Source organism: Culicoides brevitarsis, chromosome 2 (genome assembly GCF_036172545.1).
Source record: "Culicoides brevitarsis isolate CSIRO-B50_1 chromosome 2, AGI_CSIRO_Cbre_v1, whole genome shotgun sequence".
In the NCBI taxonomy this organism is placed as follows: domain Eukaryota; kingdom Metazoa; phylum Arthropoda; class Insecta; order Diptera; family Ceratopogonidae; genus Culicoides; species Culicoides brevitarsis.
Window position 1 is genome coordinate 42902058 of NC_087086.1, and position 22036 is coordinate 42924093.

The 22036-nt window shown below is 30.7% G+C and overlaps 3 protein-coding genes across 4 annotated transcripts; 2 read left to right on the forward strand and 1 right to left on the reverse strand.

The window, feature by feature from the left end:
• The first annotated feature begins 27 nt into the window (after positions 1–27).
• Positions 28–12333, forward strand: LOC134831384 (pre-mRNA-processing-splicing factor 8). The gene is made up of 9 exons (XM_063845103.1): positions 28–82; positions 195–1317; positions 5151–6837; positions 6897–7089; positions 7852–8139; positions 8213–8498; positions 8556–8706; positions 8778–10341; positions 10411–12333. The coding sequence occupies exons 2-9, from the start codon at positions 233–235 to the stop codon at positions 12258–12260; spliced, it is 7104 nt and encodes a 2367-aa protein (XP_063701173.1). The 5' UTR covers positions 28–82; positions 195–232; the 3' UTR covers positions 12261–12333.
• Positions 12334–13048: 715 nt separating this feature from the next.
• Positions 13049–13795, forward strand: LOC134830930 (probable prefoldin subunit 2). Its single transcript, XM_063844548.1, has 2 exons — positions 13049–13249; positions 13316–13795. The coding sequence occupies exons 1-2, from the start codon at positions 13110–13112 to the stop codon at positions 13617–13619; spliced, it is 444 nt and encodes a 147-aa protein (XP_063700618.1). The 5' UTR covers positions 13049–13109; the 3' UTR covers positions 13620–13795.
• Positions 13707–15988, reverse strand: LOC134830929 (molybdenum cofactor biosynthesis protein 1). Of its 2 annotated transcripts, XM_063844547.1 has the most exons (5): positions 15741–15988; positions 15158–15611; positions 14631–15101; positions 14498–14568; positions 14246–14385 (listed from the first exon to the last, which is right to left on the reverse strand). In XM_063844547.1, the coding sequence occupies exons 1-4, from the start codon at positions 15885–15887 to the stop codon at positions 14513–14515; spliced, it is 1128 nt and encodes a 375-aa protein (XP_063700617.1). In that variant the 5' UTR covers positions 15888–15988; the 3' UTR covers positions 14246–14385; positions 14498–14512. The 2 variants fall into 2 exon arrangements, with proteins under 2 accessions (XP_063700616.1, XP_063700617.1); XM_063844546.1 differs by lacking the exon at positions 14498–14568 and having other exon boundaries at positions 13707–14385.
• Between the last annotated feature and the right edge of the window lie 6048 nt (positions 15989–22036).

Sequence of the window (22036 nt, forward strand, 5' to 3'; positions counted from 1 at the left end):
AGCCTACGTTACAATTTGTTTTTAAGAAAACAATCGAAAACGTTTTCAGTGACTCTACCGATTCTTTTTGAAAAATATATGTGTAAGTGAGTTAAACTATTTATAATAGGAAAAATCTAAAGATTCAACGCTTATCTATGTTTTTTCACAAAGAGTTTTATATATTTTAACGTATTTCCTCTTGTTTTTTGCAGTTTAATAAAGACGCAGTAAGAACTACAGCAAAAACAACATGGCGATTCCGCCGTATATGTTAAACCCTCAATGGGCTCAAGTAATGGCTCAACAACAGGCTCAAGCATTTGCTGCACAACAACAAGCCATGCATGCTCAACATATGCAAGCTGCAAACCAACAAATGCAAATGGGTATGATTCCGAGTCAAACACCTGCACAAGAAGTTTCAGAAGAAAAGTTACAGGAGAAATCGCAGAAATGGCAACAAATGCAATCGAAAAAGTTTGCGGATAAGCGCAAATTCGGATTCATTGATGCTCAAAAAGAAGACATGCCTCCGGAGCATATTAGAAAGATCATCAGAGATCATGGAGACATGACATCAAGGAAATACCGACACGACAAACGAGTTTACTTGGGAGCTTTGAAATATATGCCGCATGCTGTAATGAAATTGTTAGAAAATATGCCCATGCCATGGGAGCAAATTCGAGATGTGCCTGTTTTGTATCACATTACAGGTGCTATCACATTTGTAAATGAAATTCCGTGGGTAATTGAACCGCATTACATAGCTCAATGGGGAACAATGTGGGTTATGATGCGTCGTGAAAAGCGCGATCGTCGACATTTTAAACGTATGCGTTTTCCGCCTTTCGACGATGAAGAGCCTCCATTAGATTATGCTGACAACGTTTTGGATGTTGAGCCTTTAGAAGCAATTCAAATAGATTTGGATAGCGAAGAAGATCATGCGGTTTTTGATTGGTTCTATGAGCATCGCCCTTTAGTCGGAACTCCGTATGTCAATGGATCAACTTACCGCAAATGGAATTTGACACTTCCACAAATGGCAACATTATATAGATTGGCGAATCAACTCCTCACGGATTTGGTTGACGACAACTTCTTTTACTTATTTGATCCTAAAAGTTTTTTCACAGCAAAAGCATTAAACATGGCAATTCCTGGAGGTCCCAAATTTGAGCCACTTATAAAAGATCACAATGTTGGCGATGAAGACTGGAATGAGTTTAATGACATTAATAAAATTATCATTCGACAACCTATTCGAACGGAATATCGTATTGCATTTCCCTATTTATACAACAATATGCCGAATTTTGTACATCTCAGTTGGTAAGTTCGAATTTCCATCTAATCACAATTACGATAAAATTCACTCTAAACGAGCCAAAGTAACTTTGAAGTTATTAAAGTGTTTTGGGCGACTAAGTGATAGAATAAAGTTTGCGATTTATCAAGATGATGTACATTTTTCTTGTAAAAGATAAAGACAAGATGCTGAATCTTGATGCACATTCCAAAAAAACCGCCTAAAATAAGTTAAATTTAAATATTTATGTATTTTTTTATTTAGTCCGTTTCAAATTTTTTTCTATGCTTTTGTCCCCTGTCCCATATCAAAAGCAGAAAATCCAATGGGGCAAAATAAAATTTCTTTTCAAGAAATTTTGAAAAAATTTTTAAAATATTTTCGATTTTCAAGAATTTTTGTATTGAAAAACGAAATTTGACATGCATTTTCTTCAAAAAAAAATTTTCAAAAAAAAATTTATATTGTTGTATATGAAAATTACGTATTTTTTAATTTTCAATTTTTAAGCTTGAGACCCATCAAAAAGACATTCAAAGGCATTTTCCTTAATTTTTTATCAATTTCAAGCTTATAAACCGTCAAATGGGCTCTCAAAATGAAAATTACGTATTTTTTATTTTTCAATTTTAAAGCTTAAGGTTTGATTTTTGAGCTTTTAAGCTTTTTAATCATCAAATGGGCTCTCAAAATGAAAACTACGTATTTTTTACGTATTTTTTATTTTTCAATTATCAATTTTAAGCTTATAAACCATCAAATAGGCTCACAAAATAAAAATTACGTATTTTTTAATTTTCAATTTTCAAGCTTGAGACCCATCAAGAAGACATTCAAAGGCATTTTCCTTAATTTTTTTATCAATTTCAAGCTTATAAACCGTCAAATGGGCTCTCAAAATGAAAATTACGTATTTTTTATTTTTCAATTTTTAAGCTTGAGGTTTGATTTTTGAGCTTTTAAGCTTTTTAACCATCAAATGGGCTCTCAAAATGAAAACTACGTATTTTTTATTTTTCAATTATCAATTTTAAGCTTATAAACCATCAAATGGGCTCTCAAAATGAAAATTACGTATTTTTTACGTATTTTTTATTTTTCAATTTTCAAGCTTGAGAACCATTAGAAAGACTTCCAAATACATTTTCCATAACTGTTGATCAATTTCAAGCTTGAAAACTATCAAATGGGCTCTCAAAATGAAAATTACGTATTTTTTACGTATTTGTTAATTTTCAATTTTCAAGCTTGAGACCCATCAAAAAGACATTCAAAGGCATTTTCCTAAATTTTTTATCAATTTCAAGCTTGAAAACCATCAAATAGGCTCACAAAATAAAAATTACGTATTTTTTAATTTTCAATTTTCAAGCTTAAGACCCATCAAGAAGACATTCAAAGACATTTTCCTTAATTTGTTATCAATTTCAAGCTTATAAACCATCAAATGGGCTCTCAAAATGAAAATTACGTATTTTTTACGTATTTTTTATTTTTCAATTTTTAAGCTTGAGGTTTGATTTTTGAGCTTTTAAGCTTTTTAACCATCAAATGGGCTCTCAAAATGAAAATTACGTATTTTTTACGTATTTTTTATTTATCAATTTCAAGCTTGAAAACCATCAAATAGGCTCACAAAATAAAAATTACGTATTTTTTACGTATTTTTTAATTTTCAATTTTCAAGCTTCAAGAAGACATTCAAAGGCATTTTCCTTAATTTTTTATCAATTTCAAGCTTATAAATCATCAAATGGGCTCTCAAAATGAAAATTACGTATTTTTTACGTATTTTTTATTTTTCAATTTTTAAGCTTGAGAACCATCAAATGGGCTCTCAAAATGAAAATTACGTATTTTTTACGTATTTTTTATTTTTCAATTATCAATTTTAAGCTTATAAACCATCAAATGGGCTCTCAAAATGAAAATTACGTATTTTTTACGTATTTTTTATTTTTCAATTTTCAAGCTTGAGAACCATCAAAAAGACTTCCAAATACATTTTCCATAACTGTTGATCAATTTCAAGCTTGAAAACTATCAAATGGGCTCTCAAAATGAAAATTACGTATTTTTTACGTATTTGTTAATTTTCAATTTTCAAGCTTGAGACCCATCAAAAAGACATTCAAAGGCATTTTCCTAAATTTTTTATCAATTTCAAGCTTAAACCATCAAATAGGCTCACAAAATAAAAATTACGTATTTTTTACGTATTTTTTCTTACGTATTTTTTAATTTTCAATTTTCAAGCTTGAGACCCATCAAGAAGACATTCAAAGGCATTTGCCTTAATTTTTTATCAATTTCAAGCTTATAAACCGTCAAATGGGCTCTCAAAATGAAAATTACGTATTTTTTACTTATTTTTTATTTTTTTTTATTTAATTTTTCTTAATTTTTTATCAATTTCAAGCTTATAAATCATCAAATGGGCTCTCAAAATGAAAATTACGTATTTTTTACGTATTTTTTATTTTTCAATTTTTAAGCTTGAGAACCATCAAATGGGCTCTCAAAATGAAAATTACGTATTTTTTACTTTTCAATTTTTAAGCTTGAGGTTTGATTTTGGAGCTTTTAAGCTTTTTAACCATCAAATGGGCTCTCAAAATGAAAATTACGTATTTTTTACGTATTTTTTATTTTTCAATTTTCAAGCTTGAGACCCATCAAAAAGGCTTCCATAACTGTTGATCAATTTCAAGCTTATAAATCATCAAATGGGCTCTCAAAATGAAAATTACGTATTTTTTTTTTACGTATTTTTTATTTTTCAATTTTTAAGCTTGAGAACCATCAAATGGGCTCTCAAAATGAAAATTACGTATTTTTTACGTATTTTTTATTTTTCAATTTTTAAGCTTGAGGTTTGATTTTGGAGCTTTTAAGCTTTTTAACCATCAAATGGGCTCTCAAAATGAAAACTACGTATTTTTTACGTATTTTTTATTTTTCAATTATCAATTTCAAGCTTATAAACCATCAAATGGGCTCTCAAAATGAAAATTACGTATTTTTTATTTTTCAATTTTCAAGCTTGAGAACCATCAAAAAGACTTCCAAATACATTTTCCATAACTGTTGATCAATTTCAAGCTTGAAAACTATCAAATGGGCTCTCAAAATGAAAATTACGTAGTTTTTACGTATTTTTTACGTATTTGTTAATTTTCAAGCTTGAGACCCATCAAAAAGACATTCAAAGGCATTTTCCTTAATTTTTTATCAATTTCAAGCTTGAAAACCATCAAATGGGCTCACAAAATGAAAATTACGTATTTTTTACGTATTTTTTTACGTATTTTTTACGTATTTTTTATTTTTCAATTTTCAAGCTTGAGACCCATCAAAAAGACATTCAAATGCATTTTCCTTAATTTTTTATCAATTTCAAGCTTATAAACCATCAAATGGGCTCACAAAATGAAAATTACGTATTTTCAAAAAGTCATCCAAAATTTTTTTAAATTTTTGACACTTATTTTTTTGAAATTTTTTTGTCTAAATTTTTAATTTTTAATATTCTAAGATCAGTTTTAACTTCTACAGTATGAAAGATACATATTCTGAACGATGTAAAATTACGACAATAGTTTTGACTTTAATTTTAGATGATCAAACTTAACAGATAAGTCAAAACTATTTTCAAAACTTTATAATGTTCTGAAATTTTACAATCTATAGCTCTACTAAAGTCGCAAAACATCTAATGAGCTCTCTATTAAATTTCCAATTTGTACTATTCTACTCTTAAAGAATCTTGTTTCAACCATTTAAGTTTGTTTTATTTTTTACCTTTTTTTAATTTAGTTTTAATTTCAATACATACTTTTATTTTATCTTTCATTAGGTATCATTTCCCAAATGTCGTTTACATCAAAACGGAAGATCCTGATTTACCAGCTTTCTATTTTGATCCTTTGATCAATCCAATCGCTCACAGAAATGCCGTCAAGAGTGTGGAAATTGAAATCGAAATGGATGAGGAATTCACCTTACCTGAAGAAGTTGTTCCGTTTTTGCAAGATACTCCATTGTACACAGATAATACAGCTCATGGTATTTCACTTTTGTGGGCCCCAAGACCTTTTAACATGCGATCTGGGCGTTGTCGTCGAGCTATTGACATCCCCTTAGTCAAAGGTTGGTATAAAGAACATTGTCCGCCGGGACATCCCGTTAAAGTTCGCGTCAGTTATCAGAAATTGTTAAAATATTACGTTTTGAATGCATTAAAACATCGACGCCCAAAACCTCAGAAAAAAAGATATCTATTCCGATCATTCAAAGCAACAAAATTTTTCCAAACAACAACACTCGATTGGGTTGAAGCTGGATTACAAGTTTGTCGTCAGGGTTACAACATGTTAAATCTCTTGATTCACCGTAAGAATTTGAACTACTTACATTTGGATTATAACTTCAACTTGAAACCCGTTAAGACTTTAACAACAAAAGAAAGAAAGAAATCACGTTTCGGAAATGCTTTTCATTTATGTAGAGAAATTTTACGATTGACAAAACTCATTGTTGACTCACATGTTCAATACCGTTTGAATAACGTTGACGCTTTCCAACTTGCTGATGGATTGCAATACATTTTTGCACACGTTGGTCAATTGACGGGAATGTATCGTTACAAGTATAAATTAATGAAACAAATTCGCATGTGTAAGGACTTGAAACACCTGATCTATTATCGCTTTAATACGGGTCCTGTTGGTAAAGGACCTGGATGTGGATTTTGGGCTCCTGGATGGCGAGTTTGGTTATTCTTCATGCGGGGCGTAACTCCATTACTTGAACGATGGTTAGGAAATCTGTTGTCACGCCAGTTCGAAGGTCGACATTCGAAAGGAGTCGCAAAAACAGTTACTAAACAACGCGTTGAAAGTCATTTTGATTTGGAGTTGCGTGCTTCTGTCATGCATGATATTGTAGATATGATGCCCGAAGGCATTAAGCAAAACAAGGCGAGAACAATTTTGCAACATCTTTCAGAAGCTTGGAGATGTTGGAAAGCAAACATCCCATGGAAAGTTCCGGGACTACCAATCCCTATTGAAAATATGATTTTACGATATGTCAAAATGAAGGCAGATTGGTGGACAAATACTGCTCATTACAATCGGGAACGTATTCGTCGCGGAGCAACTGTCGATAAAACTGTTTGTAAGAAGAATTTGGGTCGTCTTACACGTTTATACTTAAAAGCCGAACAAGAGCGTCAACACAACTACCTGAAAGACGGTCCATATATTTCTCCCGAAGAAGCAGTTGCTATTTATACTACAACAGTTCATTGGTTAGAATCTCGGAGATTTGCACCAATTCCCTTTCCGCCATTATCATACAAACATGATACAAAATTATTAATTTTAGCATTAGAAAGGCTTAAAGAGGCATACAGTGTAAAATCGCGATTAAACCAAAGCCAGAGAGAAGAATTGGGATTGATTGAACAAGCATATGATAATCCGCATGAAGCACTTTCACGTATTAAGAGACACTTGCTTACTCAAAGGGCATTTAAAGAGGTGAGTTATTATTTTACTTTTAAATTGATAAAATTTACCTTCTAAACATTGTTCATTAGACCGGTATTGAGTTCATGGATTTATACAGTCACTTGATTCCCGTTTACGATGTTGAACCATTAGAAAAAATAACAGATGCTTACTTGGATCAATATTTGTGGTATGAAGCTGATAAACGTCGACTTTTTCCGCCATGGATTAAACCAAGTGACACTGAGCCTCCTCCATTGCTTGTTTATAAATGGTGTCAAGGTAAAATTATTGTGAAGAAAAATTTTTCATTTAAAGGAGTGTGAAAGGAAATTCGAGTGAGTTGTTTGTGGCAATGAGATTTGATTTTGAAACATCCCCTTGTTACAAACCTCACGCTTGAATTTTTAGCAGCATCAGCAAAAAGGGTTTTCCAAAAACTTATTTTGTTTCGCGTTTTCTCTCCCATCATTTTTATCAAAAATAACCATGGGAAATATAGATTAAAGAATAAAGATTTTGATTAAAAAGTCAAAATGTGATTTTTACAAAAAATAATGACCAACAAATTTTAAAATTATTTTTTAGAAATATTTTTCAAAATAATTTTTAGATAAGAAAAAATAATTCAAAATTGAACATTTTTTTTATATAAAAATATAACATTTGAATATCCCTCATCCCCCATTTTTTATTTTATTAGTTTTATTTTAAATATTTAACGCGAAACGGAAAACGTTTTTGGAATCCCCTTACTAAACTTAGAAAAAAATAAAGTTGTCGCAAAAGACTTTTTTAAAAATACTGTTTCATGTAAAAATGGCATATTTCAAAACATCATATATTTTTTTTCATATATTTTAAATTTTTTTTAAATTTAAATTTTTAAAAAATATTTTAATTTATCGATTTTTTTATATTGACATTTTTGATGTAATTTGGAACTTTACTTATTGGGTTTTCGATTTTAGGGGCATGGGACAAAAACTTTGATAAAAATTAAACGGTGATTGAACATTTTTCATTTAACTTTTTTTTTTACAGGTATAAACAATTTACAAGATGTATGGGATGTTCAGGAAGGTGAATGTAATGTTCTTTTGGAATCAAAATTTGAGAAGTTATACGAAAAAATTGATTTAACCCTTTTGAACCGTCTTCTTCGATTGATCGTTGATCACAACATTGCTGATTATATGACGGCAAAGAACAATGTTGTTATAAATTATAAAGATATGAACCACACAAACAGCTACGGAATCATTCGCGGTTTACAATTCGCTTCATTTATTGTTCAATACTATGGATTGGTCTTAGACTTGTTAGTTTTAGGTAAATTTCTTTTGATATATCTTTTTTTTCAAATGCCATGAAAATTCACGGATGTTTTTCGTTTTTATTTTAGGTCTACAACGCGCAAGTGAAATGGCAGGCCCTCCACAAATGCCGAATGATTTTCTTACGTTCCAAGATGCTCCAACCGAAACAGCCCATCCAGTTCGTTTATATTGTCGTTATGTCGATCGTATTCACTTATTCTTCAGATTCACTGCCGAAGAGGCTCGTGATTTGATTCAAAGATATCTTACGGAACATCCCGATCCAAATAATGAAAATATTGTCGGTTATAATAATAAGAAATGTTGGCCCCGTGATGCTCGGATGCGTTTAATGAAACATGATGTTAACTTGTTAGTTTTCTGTTTTTCGATTAATGTACCAATACTAATTTTCAAAATATTTTTCAGAGGACGAGCTGTTTTTTGGGATATAAAAAATCGACTTCCACGATCAGTAACAACAATCAATTGGGATAGTACTTTTGTTTCTGTATATTCAAAAGATAATCCAAATCTTTTGTTCAATATGTCAGGGTTTGAATGTCGAATTTTGCCAAAAGTAAGTTTGTATATAGACGTATGTTATTTTACAATTTCAATTTTTTTATAATACACTTTCCGTTTCCGCAGTGTCGCACACAACATGAAGAATTTACAAATCGCGATGGGGTTTGGAATCTGCAAAACGAGATAACAAAAGAAAGAACTGCTCAATGTTTCCTTCGAGTAGATGATGAGTCTTTAAGTCGTTTCCACAATCGTGTAAGACAAATTCTCATGGCTTCTGGTTCAACAACATTCACGAAAATCGTCAACAAATGGAATACAGCTCTCATTGGTTTAATGACATACTTTCGCGAAGCAGTTGTCAACACTCAGGAGCTTCTTGATTTGCTTGTAAAATGTGAAAACAAGATTCAAACGCGTATCAAAATCGGTTTAAATTCAAAAATGCCCTCCAGATTCCCGCCAGTTGTGTTCTATACACCGAAAGAATTGGGAGGTCTTGGGATGTTGAGTATGGGACACGTTTTGATTCCGCAATCTGACTTGCGATGGTCAAAACAAACGGATGTTGGAATTACACATTTCCGTTCGGGCATGTCACATGATGAAGATCAATTAATTCCCAATTTATATCGCTATATTCAACCGTGGGAAAGTGAATTTATTGATTCGCAACGTGTGTGGGCTGAATATGCATTAAAAAGACAAGAAGCAAATGCACAAAATCGTCGATTAACACTTGAGGATTTGGAAGATAGTTGGGATCGAGGAATTCCGAGAATAAATACTTTGTTTCAGAAAGACAGACATACGTTGGCGTACGACAAGGGTTGGCGTATTCGTACGGAATTCAAACAATATCAAGTTTTGAAACAAAATCCATTTTGGTGGACACATCAACGTCATGATGGAAAACTATGGAATTTGAATAATTACAGAACAGATATGATTCAAGCGCTTGGCGGTGTAGAAGGTATTCTCGAACACACGCTCTTCAAAGGAACGTATTTCCCAACTTGGGAAGGTCTTTTTTGGGAAAAAGCTTCTGGATTTGAAGAATCAATGAAATACAAAAAACTTACCAACGCTCAAAGATCTGGTTTGAATCAAATTCCCAATCGTAGATTCACACTTTGGTGGTCTCCAACAATTAATCGTGCTAATGTATACGTTGGTTTTCAAGTACAATTAGATTTAACGGGTATTTTTATGCACGGCAAGATTCCAACTTTAAAAATTTCGTTAATCCAAATTTTCCGTGCTCATTTATGGCAAAAGATTCACGAATCGATTGTAATGGATTTGTGTCAAGTATTTGATCAGGAGTTAGATGCTTTGGAAATCGAAACAGTGCAGAAAGAAACTATCCATCCGCGTAAATCGTACAAAATGAATTCCAGTTGTGCTGATATCTTGCTTTTCCCAGCTTATAAATGGAATGTTTCAAGACCTTCGTTACTTGCAGATAGTAAAGACACAATGGATAACACAACAACGCAAAAATTCTGGTTGGATGTGCAACTTAGATGGGGCGATTATGATTCGCATGATGTTGAAAGATACGCAAGAGCTAAATTTTTGGATTATACTACTGATAATATGAGTATTTATCCGTCACCAACGGGAGTTTTAATTGGAATCGATTTGGCCTATAATTTGCACAGCGCTTACGGAAATTGGTTCCCAGGTAAATTCATTAAAATTTATTGCTTTTATTAAAGTAAAAGACTCAATGTTAATTTTGCTTCCTTTGTAGGGTGTAAGCCTTTGATCCAACAAGCTATGGCAAAAATTATGAAAGCAAACCCAGCCCTTTACGTTTTGCGAGAACGCATTCGTAAGGCTCTTCAACTTTACAGTTCAGAACCCACTGAACCATATTTATCATCTCAGAATTATGGAGAGTTATTCTCCAATCAAATTATTTGGTTCGTTGATGATACGAATGTATATCGTGTTACAATTCACAAAACATTCGAAGGCAATTTGACAACGAAACCAATTAACGGCGCAATTTTCATTTTTAATCCACGCACAGGCCAACTCTTCTTAAAAATCATTCACACTTCTGTATGGGCAGGACAAAAACGTCTTGGCCAACTTGCAAAATGGAAAACTGCTGAAGAAGTAGCTGCTCTCATTCGTTCGCTTCCTGTAGAAGAACAGCCCAAGCAAATTATTGTAACACGAAAGGGCATGTTAGATCCATTGGAAGTACATTTACTTGATTTTCCCAATATTGTCATTAAGGGAAGTGAATTGCAGTTACCATTCCAAGCTTGTTTAAAAATTGAAAAGTTTGGAGATTTGATATTAAAAGCAACAGAGCCTCAAATGGTTCTTTTCAACTTGTATGATGATTGGCTAAAGACAATTTCTTCTTACACGGCATTTTCAAGACTGATTTTGATTTTGAGAGCTCTACATGTTAACACAGAACGTACGAAAATCATTTTGAAACCGGATAAAACAACAATCACAGAGGCGCATCACATCTGGCCTACATTAACAGACGAAGAATGGATTAAAGTAGAGGTAGCGTTAAAAGATTTGATTTTAGCTGACTATGGCAAGAAAAATAATGTAAACGTTGCCTCATTGACACAATCTGAAATTCGGGACATTATTTTGGGTATGGAAATTTCTGCGCCTTCAGCTCAACGTCAACAAATTGCAGAAATTGAAAAGCAAACAAAAGAGCAATCACAACTTACGGCAACAACGACAAGAACAACAAACAAACACGGAGACGAGATTATCACATCAACAACATCGAATTATGAAACAACTACTTTCAGTTCAAAAACAGAATGGAGAATTCGTGCAATTTCCGCAACAAATCTTCATTTGCGTACAAACCACATTTACGTTAGTTCAGATGACATCAAAGAAACGGGCTACACTTACATTCTACCCAAGAATATTCTGAAAAAGTTTGTGACAATATCGGATTTACGCGCTCAAATTGCTGGTTACTTGTACGGCGTCAGTCCTGCTGATAATCCACAAGTAAAGGAAATTCGTTGTATTGTCATGCCGCCTCAATGGGGAACACATCAAGTAATTAACTTGCCAAATACGTTGCCACAACATCAGTATTTGAAAGACATGGAACCTCTCGGTTGGATTCATTCGCAGCCAAATGAATTGCCTCAATTGTCACCTCAAGACATTACGACACATGCAAAAATAATGCAAGAAAATCCGTCATGGGATGGAGAACGAACTATTATCATCACTTGTTCATTCACTCCTGGATCCTGTTCATTAACAGCGTATAAATTGACTCCATCAGGCTTCGAATGGGGCAGCAAAAATACTGATAAAGGAAACAATCCAAAGGGATATCTTCCAAGTCACTATGAACGTGTACAAATGTTACTGTCAAACAAATTCTTAGGCTTCTTTATGACACCCGCTCAAGGAAGTTGGAATTACAATTTTATGGGTGTACGGCACGATCCTAACATGAAATACGAGTTAGCATTAGCAAATCCTAAAGAATTCTATCATGAAGTTCACAGACCATCACATTTCCTATTATTCTCTAATTTAGAAGATGCTGGAGATGCAGGAGGAGCAGATTTGGAAAATATGTTTGCTTAAAATTTCATATGTTTTGATAATTAAAAAGTTGTGTGTTACTTTATAAATTTAAATACAAATAAAAAGAATGTCATTGCAATTTAAAATGTTTTAATTTTCAATCTTTTCTGAACCCACTTTCCAATTGATGTTCGTTGATGATACAAATGTATAAAGACAATACATATAAATATTTTTAGATATAAAAAAAATTCATTAAAAGTTAAAAAAATTTTGTTTGCAAGTCAATTTGATGGTTGTAAAGCTTCAGAATTGAAAGATACAAAAAAAAACGAAAAAAATAGGTAATTTTTAACGAATATCTTATTTAATGATTTTTAAACATGAAATTCATCAAAAATTACGGAAATTTAGTTTGAATATCAAATTGATGGTTGTAAAGCTATAAAATTCAAAGGTATTGAATGAAAATTTCCGTAACTTTTAATGAATTTCAAGCTTAAAAAATAACAAATAAGACATTCGACAAAAATTACGTATTTATATAATTATTTATGAACCATTCAAACTACTAAAAAGCATTCAAAACCTATAAAAGAAAAATTATCAACTAATCTAAATATATGAAATTTACAATAAAAAAAAACAATCATCATAAATGAAAGAAAAAGCCTCAAACTAATACATATGATACGCTTGAAATGACAAGTTTATTTATTTTTCTTGCCTTGAAGTTAGCAAAACAAAGAATTTCGGATAAATTATTTATTTTGTATCGAGTAAAAAAAAAACGATTATGTTTTGAATATTCACCCCAGTAGAAAAATATGATATGCCTTTCAAACATCATTGTGAAGAAAAAAAATATAACAGAGCAGCCGTCTCCCAAATCCTTAAAAGCCGAAAAAAATGACTTCCGAGCAAAATAAAACAGGTCTCAAAACAAAGACTAAAGAGGAAATATACACAGAATTCCAACAATTAAGGACACAACAACGAAACTTAGTTACAAATCTCAATACACTCGAGCTGGATTTGAAAGAACACAAGTTAGTGTGTCTACTTTTTTAGGTTAAAATATTGAATATTTATAATTATTATTTCTTTTATTTTAGAACCGTAATTGACACCTTAAAAACTGTTGATCCATCAAGAAAATGTTTCCGCTTGATCGGCGGAGTGCTCGTTGAACAAACTGTCAAGGAAGTTTTGCCGCAACTGGAATCCAATAGAGATAAGTTGGATGGATTAATTGAAAAAGGAAAGGAACAAATCACGAAAAAAGGTGAAGAAATCTTGAAATACAAAGACGAACACAACATACGAGTTCAAGGGCAACCGGAAGGAAATGCCGAGGATAAATCTGATCCTACATCAGCTGCAAGTGCAAGAAATGTATTAGTTGTTGACAATAATTAAAAGAAAAGTTCAGTTTGATAGATTACAAAAAGTCTTACAATGCACATCATTAACGCATTTTTTTTTCAAATTAAAACACATTAAAGGTCCATTAACAAATCTTTATAAAAATAACTGAAGAACAATTATATGAAAAAAATAAAGATACTAATATAAGGCAAATATTGCACTTTTGATTATTCGCTATATGTATATTTGGATTTTCCCCCTGTTTTTTGTATCAGTCGAATATCTTCAATAACCATTTCATGACTCACTGCTTTACACATATCGTAAATTGTTAATGCAGCAACACTAACCGCCATCAAAGCTTCCATTTCTACTCCAGTTTTCCCATCACAATTGACTGTTGCTATAATTTCTATTGTTTTATCTTTATCATTTAACTCGAATTCTGTTTTTATCCCCGATAGAGGGATATTATGACAAAGGGGAATTAAGTCTGAAGTTCGTTTTGCTGCTAAAACAGAAGCAATTTGAGCAACGGTCAATACATCTCCCTTTTTAATTTGATTTTCTTTTACTAACTTATATACGTCTTTTCCAACACATATACGGGCACGAGCAATCGCTGTTCTTTTAGTTACATTTTTGGCACTTACATCAACCATACGAGCTTTTCCTTTGGAATCCGTGTGTGTAAGACACGACAATTGACGAAAGTGTAAACGGTGAGCAAATGTTGCACTTGATGACAATGTTAATAATGGTGATTGGATAAAAGTAGATGGAATGTTCAATACTAAGCTTAGATTTTTTAGATAAGCTGTAAAGAAAAAGGTTTTTCTTTATCTGTAAGTTTGTACATACTTAATATTAATTATAACATGGAAACTTTAATGAACAAAAAAAAGGCATCCTTAATCTATTTTACTCACAAATACGAAAACTGACTATCCCCCGATAAGAATCATTGGACGATTTGTCATGTTCGATAGATTCAGCATGCCTGAACATTATTACAGATAATTATATCACGAGCGCTATACCGAAATAAATTAAAATATTTACCTGCATGTTGTTTTTTCTTTCTCTTAACTGCAGCAGATATCAAAGCAATTACATCACTTTCAGAGCATCCGTTTCGTATTGCATCTCTCAGCGATACTTCTGTATTGCCAAAGAGACAAACTTTTAAATTTCCATCGGCGGTAATACGTAAACGATTACAAGAACCACAAAAATGCTGTGTCATTGATGTTATAAAACCAACTTGACCCAAATATCCTTCAACTTTGAATGCCTTTGAAGTGTCATTTGGTCCATTTTCTAATGGAATAAAGTTAGACCATCGCGAATTGATAATTTCGATCATTTCTTTAAATGAAAGCAATTTGACGGTATCCCATTTATTTCCAGCGAACGGCATATACTCGATAAACCTGATATCTACAGCACGATCTCGAGTAAATTCAACAAAATCCAAAATTTCATCTTCGTTGAAACCTTTCATGACCACGCAATTTACTTTTGGTTTATAACCTATTTTACAATATTATGAATTATAGAAGAATTTTCTTGAGAAACTGCAGCCATACCTAATTGAATTGCCAAATCAATCCCAGCAATTACCCTTTCCCAACCTTTTCTTCGTGTAATTTTTTCATATTTTTCGGGTTTCAGAGTATCTAAACTTATATTCAAGCCATCCAGTCCTGCTCTTTGTAATTTTACAAGCTGCCGCGTTAATACAAGTGCATTCGTTGTAATACTAACGCTTTTTAACTTTTCAATTTTCTTCATTCTTCGAATAATCTCCTCTAAGTCACGACGAACCGTTGGCTCTCCGCCTGTTAATCTGACTTTTCTTACGCCTTCCTGCACAAAAAGCTGTGTCAAGTAAATAACTTCATCTGTCGTTAACAAATTTTTGTTTGGGGTCAATTTTACTCCTTCTTCGGGCATGCAATACAAACATCTTAAATTGCATCTTTCTGTCAGCGAAATTCGAAGGTAATCGTGAAAGCGTCCGAATGTGTCGTACAATGGTTTCTAAAAACAATAATAGGTAATTGCAATCGGAAGTGACATGACATCAAACAAACAAAACAATGTTTCAAAGGTTTTTGAGGTCATGAGATGATATCGCTTATCATACACAAAAACTGTTTGCTGACTTACAACATGTTTCGAAGAAACTTCTGTGTTAGCCAAAACATCTACTGTTTTTGTCACATCATGTGAGACTTTGGTTGCACACCCTCTGCTTCTTATGCGTTTCTCAAATAAGCGACTAATCATCCAGGTCTTTTCACGAATCGATATCATAATTCACTTAAACCTGTTGATAATGATGTATCATTAAATACTTATTTAAATGTTAAATGTAAAATAGTTTGAAAGATATCTCTTCACTCTGATTCGTCTCTGTTAGCCGTCACAATTCAAAGTGAGGAGATTGAATTTGTGAAAAACCACAGTGGAACAGAAAAATTGAGTAATTGAAAACAAAATGACTCCCTATAATTTTCCAAAAACTTACAGATCTTGTTTCGCGTTTCCTCCTCCATCATTTTTATCAAAAATTAATTATACTTATATTTTGAAATAATTTTTCATTTAAAATTAATGATTTTTTAAGTTTTGTTAGTTTTTTGTTTAGCGATTATGTAGTTGTTCTCAAACAATTTTGTCATTTTGAACATTTTCAGTAAAATATCAAGAAGTTTTTTTGCAAAAATATAACAACCAAAAATTTTTAAATTATTTTATGGAAAAATTGACTTATTTTAATAGCTAATTTAATAACAATATCAAAGAAAATAATTCAAAATTGAACAAATTTTATAATTTTTCCATACGAAACATTAATAAAAAAGGAAATCTATATGGTTTTCTTTCCAAAATGTAACGTGAATCGTTAACATGTTTTAATCAGAATATGTATTTTCAATGAACAAAATAAAAATTTAATTCGATTACCTTTAACCAGTTTCGAAACCTCTCAACTACTTAATCAAATTATTTTTGTTTTTTTTTTTAAATATATGTTAACCTGCAAAATAATGATATCTCGTGCATCGATAATAAGCGATAAGATTCCTATATTATATCAGTGTTGTATAAAAATCAATTAATGTCCCATCAATAAATAATAAACGAAGCAAAAAATGATTTCCATAAAAATAGATAAGTAGTATAACAAAGTTATAAGCTTAAAAATAATCCAATTATAATTATGTTAAAAACTTTTGCAAAAAATAAACAACTCATATCAAAACTAATACATATATAGCATAGCAAGACAAGAAACGAAGTGTAAAAAGAAAATTCATAAATTAAAGATATGCAAATATTTATTGATTTAAGTATTTATAAACAAGTCTCACAAGATTAAACAAAGTTTTACGACATCGACGAATGAATGAAGAAAATATAAAAAAATAACTTACACACAAAAAACATAGCTACCGAATTTAAAAAGCTGATAATAATGAAATTAATAAAATGAACGGTTTAAAAGTTTTTTTTTCTTTGATTTGAACAATAAAAAGCACTTTAAATGTGGCTTTTATACGCACACAGTTAAACACACATACATATATTTTTTCGAGGTATAAAGCAAAAAGGTTGTCAATTTGGATGAACGTCAGTTATTTTGTTTCTTTAAAATTTATTTTATTTTGTCTTGTGATTAATATAGATGTTTATACTTTGTAAAGGGGCTGAAAAAATTATGTGATACAGATACAATGTTTTCTCTTCATGCATTTAAATCACTCGCGCTCAATTAAAACAAATTAGATGTCAGTGATGACATTGCTATGTTACCTGTATAGAAACATTGAAAACAAAAATATATTTGTCATTTCATCGGCATAATATCAAGCAACAGAATTAACACAATTTTTCTAATTTGCTATATGCACGCACATCTCACTTGATCTGATTTGTACAATTCATTTATTAAAATATTACATATTGTTATATATTTATAGCAGCACAGTATTATAAAGAACACGCTTAAAACAGTGCGATGGTTAATTTCAATGAGAGCATGATATGGCGTGCGGTATTTATATTAAGAGATTAATTGTTGCAAAAAGGAAAGAATTTAAAAGTTTAATAGCATTCATTTAAAGTAAGTTACAAATGCCTGTAGTTAATAAAGATCGTCTATTGATTTAAACTTTTTTTTTTGTTCTCGATATATTATTTAAAATTTTGATAAAAAAAAAACTTACAGTAAAGGAAAAACTACAGACACCAACTTGCAATAAAATAAAATTTGTCGTCCTATAACGAGTTGTCGCAAGCACTTTAACAACAAGAGATGATAAAAAGGAATTTTACGCATCTCCAATGAATGATCTTCATTTTTTACGCGACAAACAATCAATATAGTAGATGAGAAATACATATTATTGGATATGTACACAACATAAGCAGCAACCAGCTGTTTACAAAAAAGCGGCTTCTTTTTATCCTGCCACTCTATTGTTTCCGTATCAAATGTAAACAAGCAGTTCGTTTGATGTTTGCCGCTCACAAAGGTACCGACAATAAAAAAATGATTTTTCATCCCATTTACACGTTAATATATCGTATTCACTTTAACGACCTGTTTTTATTTATCTTTTTTATTCTTGAATCTTTCTCTGTACTATGTGTTGTGCCTGCAATATATAAATACATTGTTATACATATTCACGATACACATCTCTGAGTCTATATAATATATTTTAATATCTGCCCACAAGTAAGAGTGGATGCTGCATGCTGTTGAACCACATTAGGCACGGATTATGATTGCTGTTTTCCTTTTTTATTCTTTTTTTTCTTCATCATCATCATCAGTAAACACAAGACATAATAAATACAGGCACACACGAGTTGTAAAAAAGTAATAATAATAATAATTTAATGATATATTTTGGATAAATTATTTATAAACGTGCATGAATTACACGTATAGCTGTTTATGGCTTCCAGTATTAATTTCAAGTCATGTCGAATTTTTTGTAGGCCCAAATTTTTTGCTGTTATCAACTGCGATCATCTGACAAAATAATATGCTTGGCACTTTTCTTGCGTAACTTTTTTGCTATATCGACTTCAACGTATATCTTCAAAGTGATGGCGACTTTGTTCGTTGAATTGGTTGGTACAAAAATCGGAAGGACATTGTCGGCATCTTTTTATCTTTTTTTTACTTCCTTACAGAGGAAAGAAAATTGGCACCACACTTTAGAATAATGAGACACATACCTGATCTGACAGAAAAATTTTACGAAGATAAAGGTAAGTTGTTAATAAAACTTGATATAATTTTTAATTTCAAACCTTCTCAAATTTCAAACATGTTTTTGGTTTGTAAAATTACAAGAAGTAGCAAAAATAATATTAATAATACAAAAAACTGTCCTATGCCTCTCACAAGTAGTTTTTAACCATACTTTGTCTTTTTTTTATAAAACCATCACTACTAATCAGCTTCGTGTTCCATATCCCATGGTGAAGATTTTTTTTGAAAGTACCGCCAAAGTAATAATGAACCAATTATAAAATCAATCGTGCCGACGTATTTTGGACAACCTCTGAAATGTCAAACATGTAATAAAAACGAAAACTAAACATGTTGTATGTTAAATTTTGGGTATTGTGTAGGTTTTTCTTTTCATTTTTTTTTTTCTCTCTTCTCTTTAGTAAAAAACGAATCAAAAAACTAAGATTTAAGTTTAGATAGACGCACTTTAAATAATTTAGGATGTGGTTGGTTGATCTCAGTAATCTAAAAAATTGTTATTCATAGCACAAAAACATTTATAAAAAGAAATCTACAAATTTATATCACACCTTATCATTTAGTTGTGAATTTGAAATCTTTAAAAGTTCTTTGACACACATTTTAAAAATTAATAGAGTCCGTTTGCATTATTTAAGTTCAAAACGTAAAGTAACATGGTATTAGCATTTTTTTAATACCAAAATCCATCTCGCACAAACAGAAGTAACAAAATACAGATACTGAGAAGATGAATAAACGATTTTATTATGGAACCTGGAGAATTATTCACACGAATTTCACACAACAGTGCCGCCTTCTTGCGAGATCCTTATCAATATTTAAAAATATGGTGATCAAATTTGTTTTTTTTTATATTAATTTATTTAGTCTGCTGTACATAAATTCGAATAGAAGAAACAATCAAGGAAGAGGGGGGCTTGATTTGAAAAATTTCTTCAAAAACTTTTTTTTCTAATATGCTTACATATGTATACATTTCATTGTTAGATTATTATGATTTCAGTATTTGTTTTGAATATCTGAATATTTCTTTAAAAAATTAAGTATAAATAAAAGTAGTTCAATTTAAACTGTTTTTTTAGTTTACTCATTTTTCTAATTCGAAAATGAGGCATAGGACAAAAACTATTCGGTTTTAATTGGAATGGCCTTCATTATATCATAACATTATCTATGATTTCTGAGCAGAAAATGAGAAAATGTATGAGAGCAGGGCAATACAACACAAAAACAGCGACAATGCAAATATATTTAAAGACATTATTAAGATGATGAGATGAGATGAAACACAAACACCGAATATGGAAATGTGTGAATATTTAAAATATGTTTGTCTTATCAAACATTACATTACAAACATTACGAAGAAGGCGCCTCCTTCACGTCCCTATGAGCCATCGGGTCTACACGGCAGATGAGCCTATTAGTCGGGTATCGAAGGCATTCAACGAAAAAGCGCACCTTTATGATGACAACGTCAACAGATCGTCTTTTAAGAGGAAAATTAAATTTATTTGAATTTTAATTAAAAATTGAAAATTGTTTTTCAAAATTATATTCAAAAAACATTGTAAATAACTTCTCATTTACATTTGACTTTTGTTTGAAAAAATTACAAAATTGTTTTTCCAAATTTAAAAATATAAATATATTGTAATAACTTTGCTGCCAGAACTTGGCATTGATAAATAAAATAAAATAAAATAAAATAAAATCTAATTTCTAATCTTTTATTTTGATAACGAAAAAGAAAATATGTATTAGGATGATCAAATGGATTAGGCTGTTTTTAAAAAATATAATATGATAAATTTTAATTACATGCGAGCCTTTGTGCTGTACATATTAACATTATATGAAAGAAATAGTCAGCAAAGGCTCCCAAAACCGAGTAAGTACTCGATAACCGCATACAACCGCTGTATTTAATGCTTAGATTTGTCTGAATAATATTGTTCAATACTATTTATTGCAATATATCGACATAAGTAAATTATTGTACGATTCTTTTTTTTCAGCACATAAATTTAAATTGATATTATTCCAAAGATTTGATGGCGCATTATAAAATATACTTCTTCAATCATTTTTGTTTAAATTTTTTATTCAAAGTAAAATACCTTTTCTTTGAGCTTTGCAAATATGCTAAATATTTAAGAAAAAATTGAAAAAATGTCAATGAAAATACTCTTTTTTACAATTAGTGAAAATGCTCATCAAATAATCGAACCGGATATCCGGTTATTTTAAAATTAAATAACTGATAACCGGATAGCAATGTTTGCAATAAATAGGTATATTCAAAAATTTCTGCTTTTTTTTTTTGAAAATTTTAAAAGTGATTCAATAACTACAAAAAAATGCTTTACCTACATCTGACAAATTCTTCTTAAAAGCATCAAGTGGAATAACTTCATTATCTGTGACATGTCCTTTTTTATTTACGCATTTTACAACAAACAATACAAAGTTAAAGTAAAAAGAGAAAAAGGAATTATTCACACCTCCTTTTCTTTTTTGAATTTTTGCACACCTGATTACAATTTACTGAGACTAAAAATTATCCTTTATACACTTGTCTAAGTATTATAAAAGAATAATCCAACCCATGAGTGAAATTTAAATCAAATGCGTAACAAAGTAATAAGAAAACAAAAACGATAGAAGGAGGTCATAAAAAGAATGCATGTCAGTATGGAAAGAATATTTGTCGGCATTTTTCTTTCAACTTCTCATTATTTCAGTTAACACAAGTGATAACTATAATTTTTTTAAATATTGGTGATCCTTATAAGCATAAAATTTTATCTTCTTTTTTTTTGAGTGTTAAGAATGGACTTAAACAAAAAATTCTTGCACTGTCATTTTGGAATGATTAACAAAAAAAAACTTGTAAAATAAAATATCCTTAGTCATAAATCTTCTTTTCTTAAGACAAAGTATTCGATCACGACGTATTTTTTATTATTTTATTACATTTTCATTGTCTCGTTTCTAACATTTCGGTCACCAAGAAAGAAAACAGAAAAATAAGCTGAAAGAAAGAAAACAATATATTAAATATTTAATTGATTATTTCCGATTGGAGTATTTTGAGAATGTAAAAGTCATAGGAAAGATGTGTCAAAATATAACTAAAGTCGGCTTGAAAATCGGATTATTAATTAGT

What these genes read in the sequence shown, in the direction of transcription:
- LOC134831384 (XM_063845103.1), top strand. Translation starts at nt 233, where the DNA reads ATGGCGATTCCGCCGTATATGTTAAACCCTCAATGGGCTCAAGTAATG. An exon ending in AATTTTGTACATCTCAGTTG is followed by an intron (nt 1,318 to 5,150) that starts GTAAGTTCGAAT and finishes ATCTTTCATTAG; the next exon opens with GTATCATTTCCCAAATGTCG. An exon ending in ATGAAACATGATGTTAACTT is followed by an intron (nt 8,499 to 8,555) that starts GTTAGTTTTCTG and finishes AATATTTTTCAG; the next exon opens with AGGACGAGCTGTTTTTTGGG.
- LOC134830930 (XM_063844548.1), top strand. Translation starts at nt 13,110, where the DNA reads ATGACTTCCGAGCAAAATAAAACAGGTCTCAAAACAAAGACTAAAGAG. An exon ending in CTGGATTTGAAAGAACACAA is followed by an intron (nt 13,250 to 13,315) that starts GTTAGTGTGTCT and finishes CTTTTATTTTAG; the next exon opens with AACCGTAATTGACACCTTAA.
- LOC134830929 (XM_063844546.1), bottom strand. Translation starts at nt 15,887, where the DNA reads ATGATATCGATTCGTGAAAAGACCTGGATGATTAGTCGCTTATTTGAG. An exon ending in AAGTTTCTTCGAAACATGTT is followed by an intron (nt 15,612 to 15,740) that starts GTAAGTCAGCAA and finishes TATTGTTTTTAG; the next exon opens with AAACCATTGTACGACACATT. An exon ending in AAAGAAAAAACAACATGCAG is followed by an intron (nt 14,386 to 14,630) that starts GTAAATATTTTA and finishes TTTTCTTTACAG; the next exon opens with CTTATCTAAAAAATCTAAGC.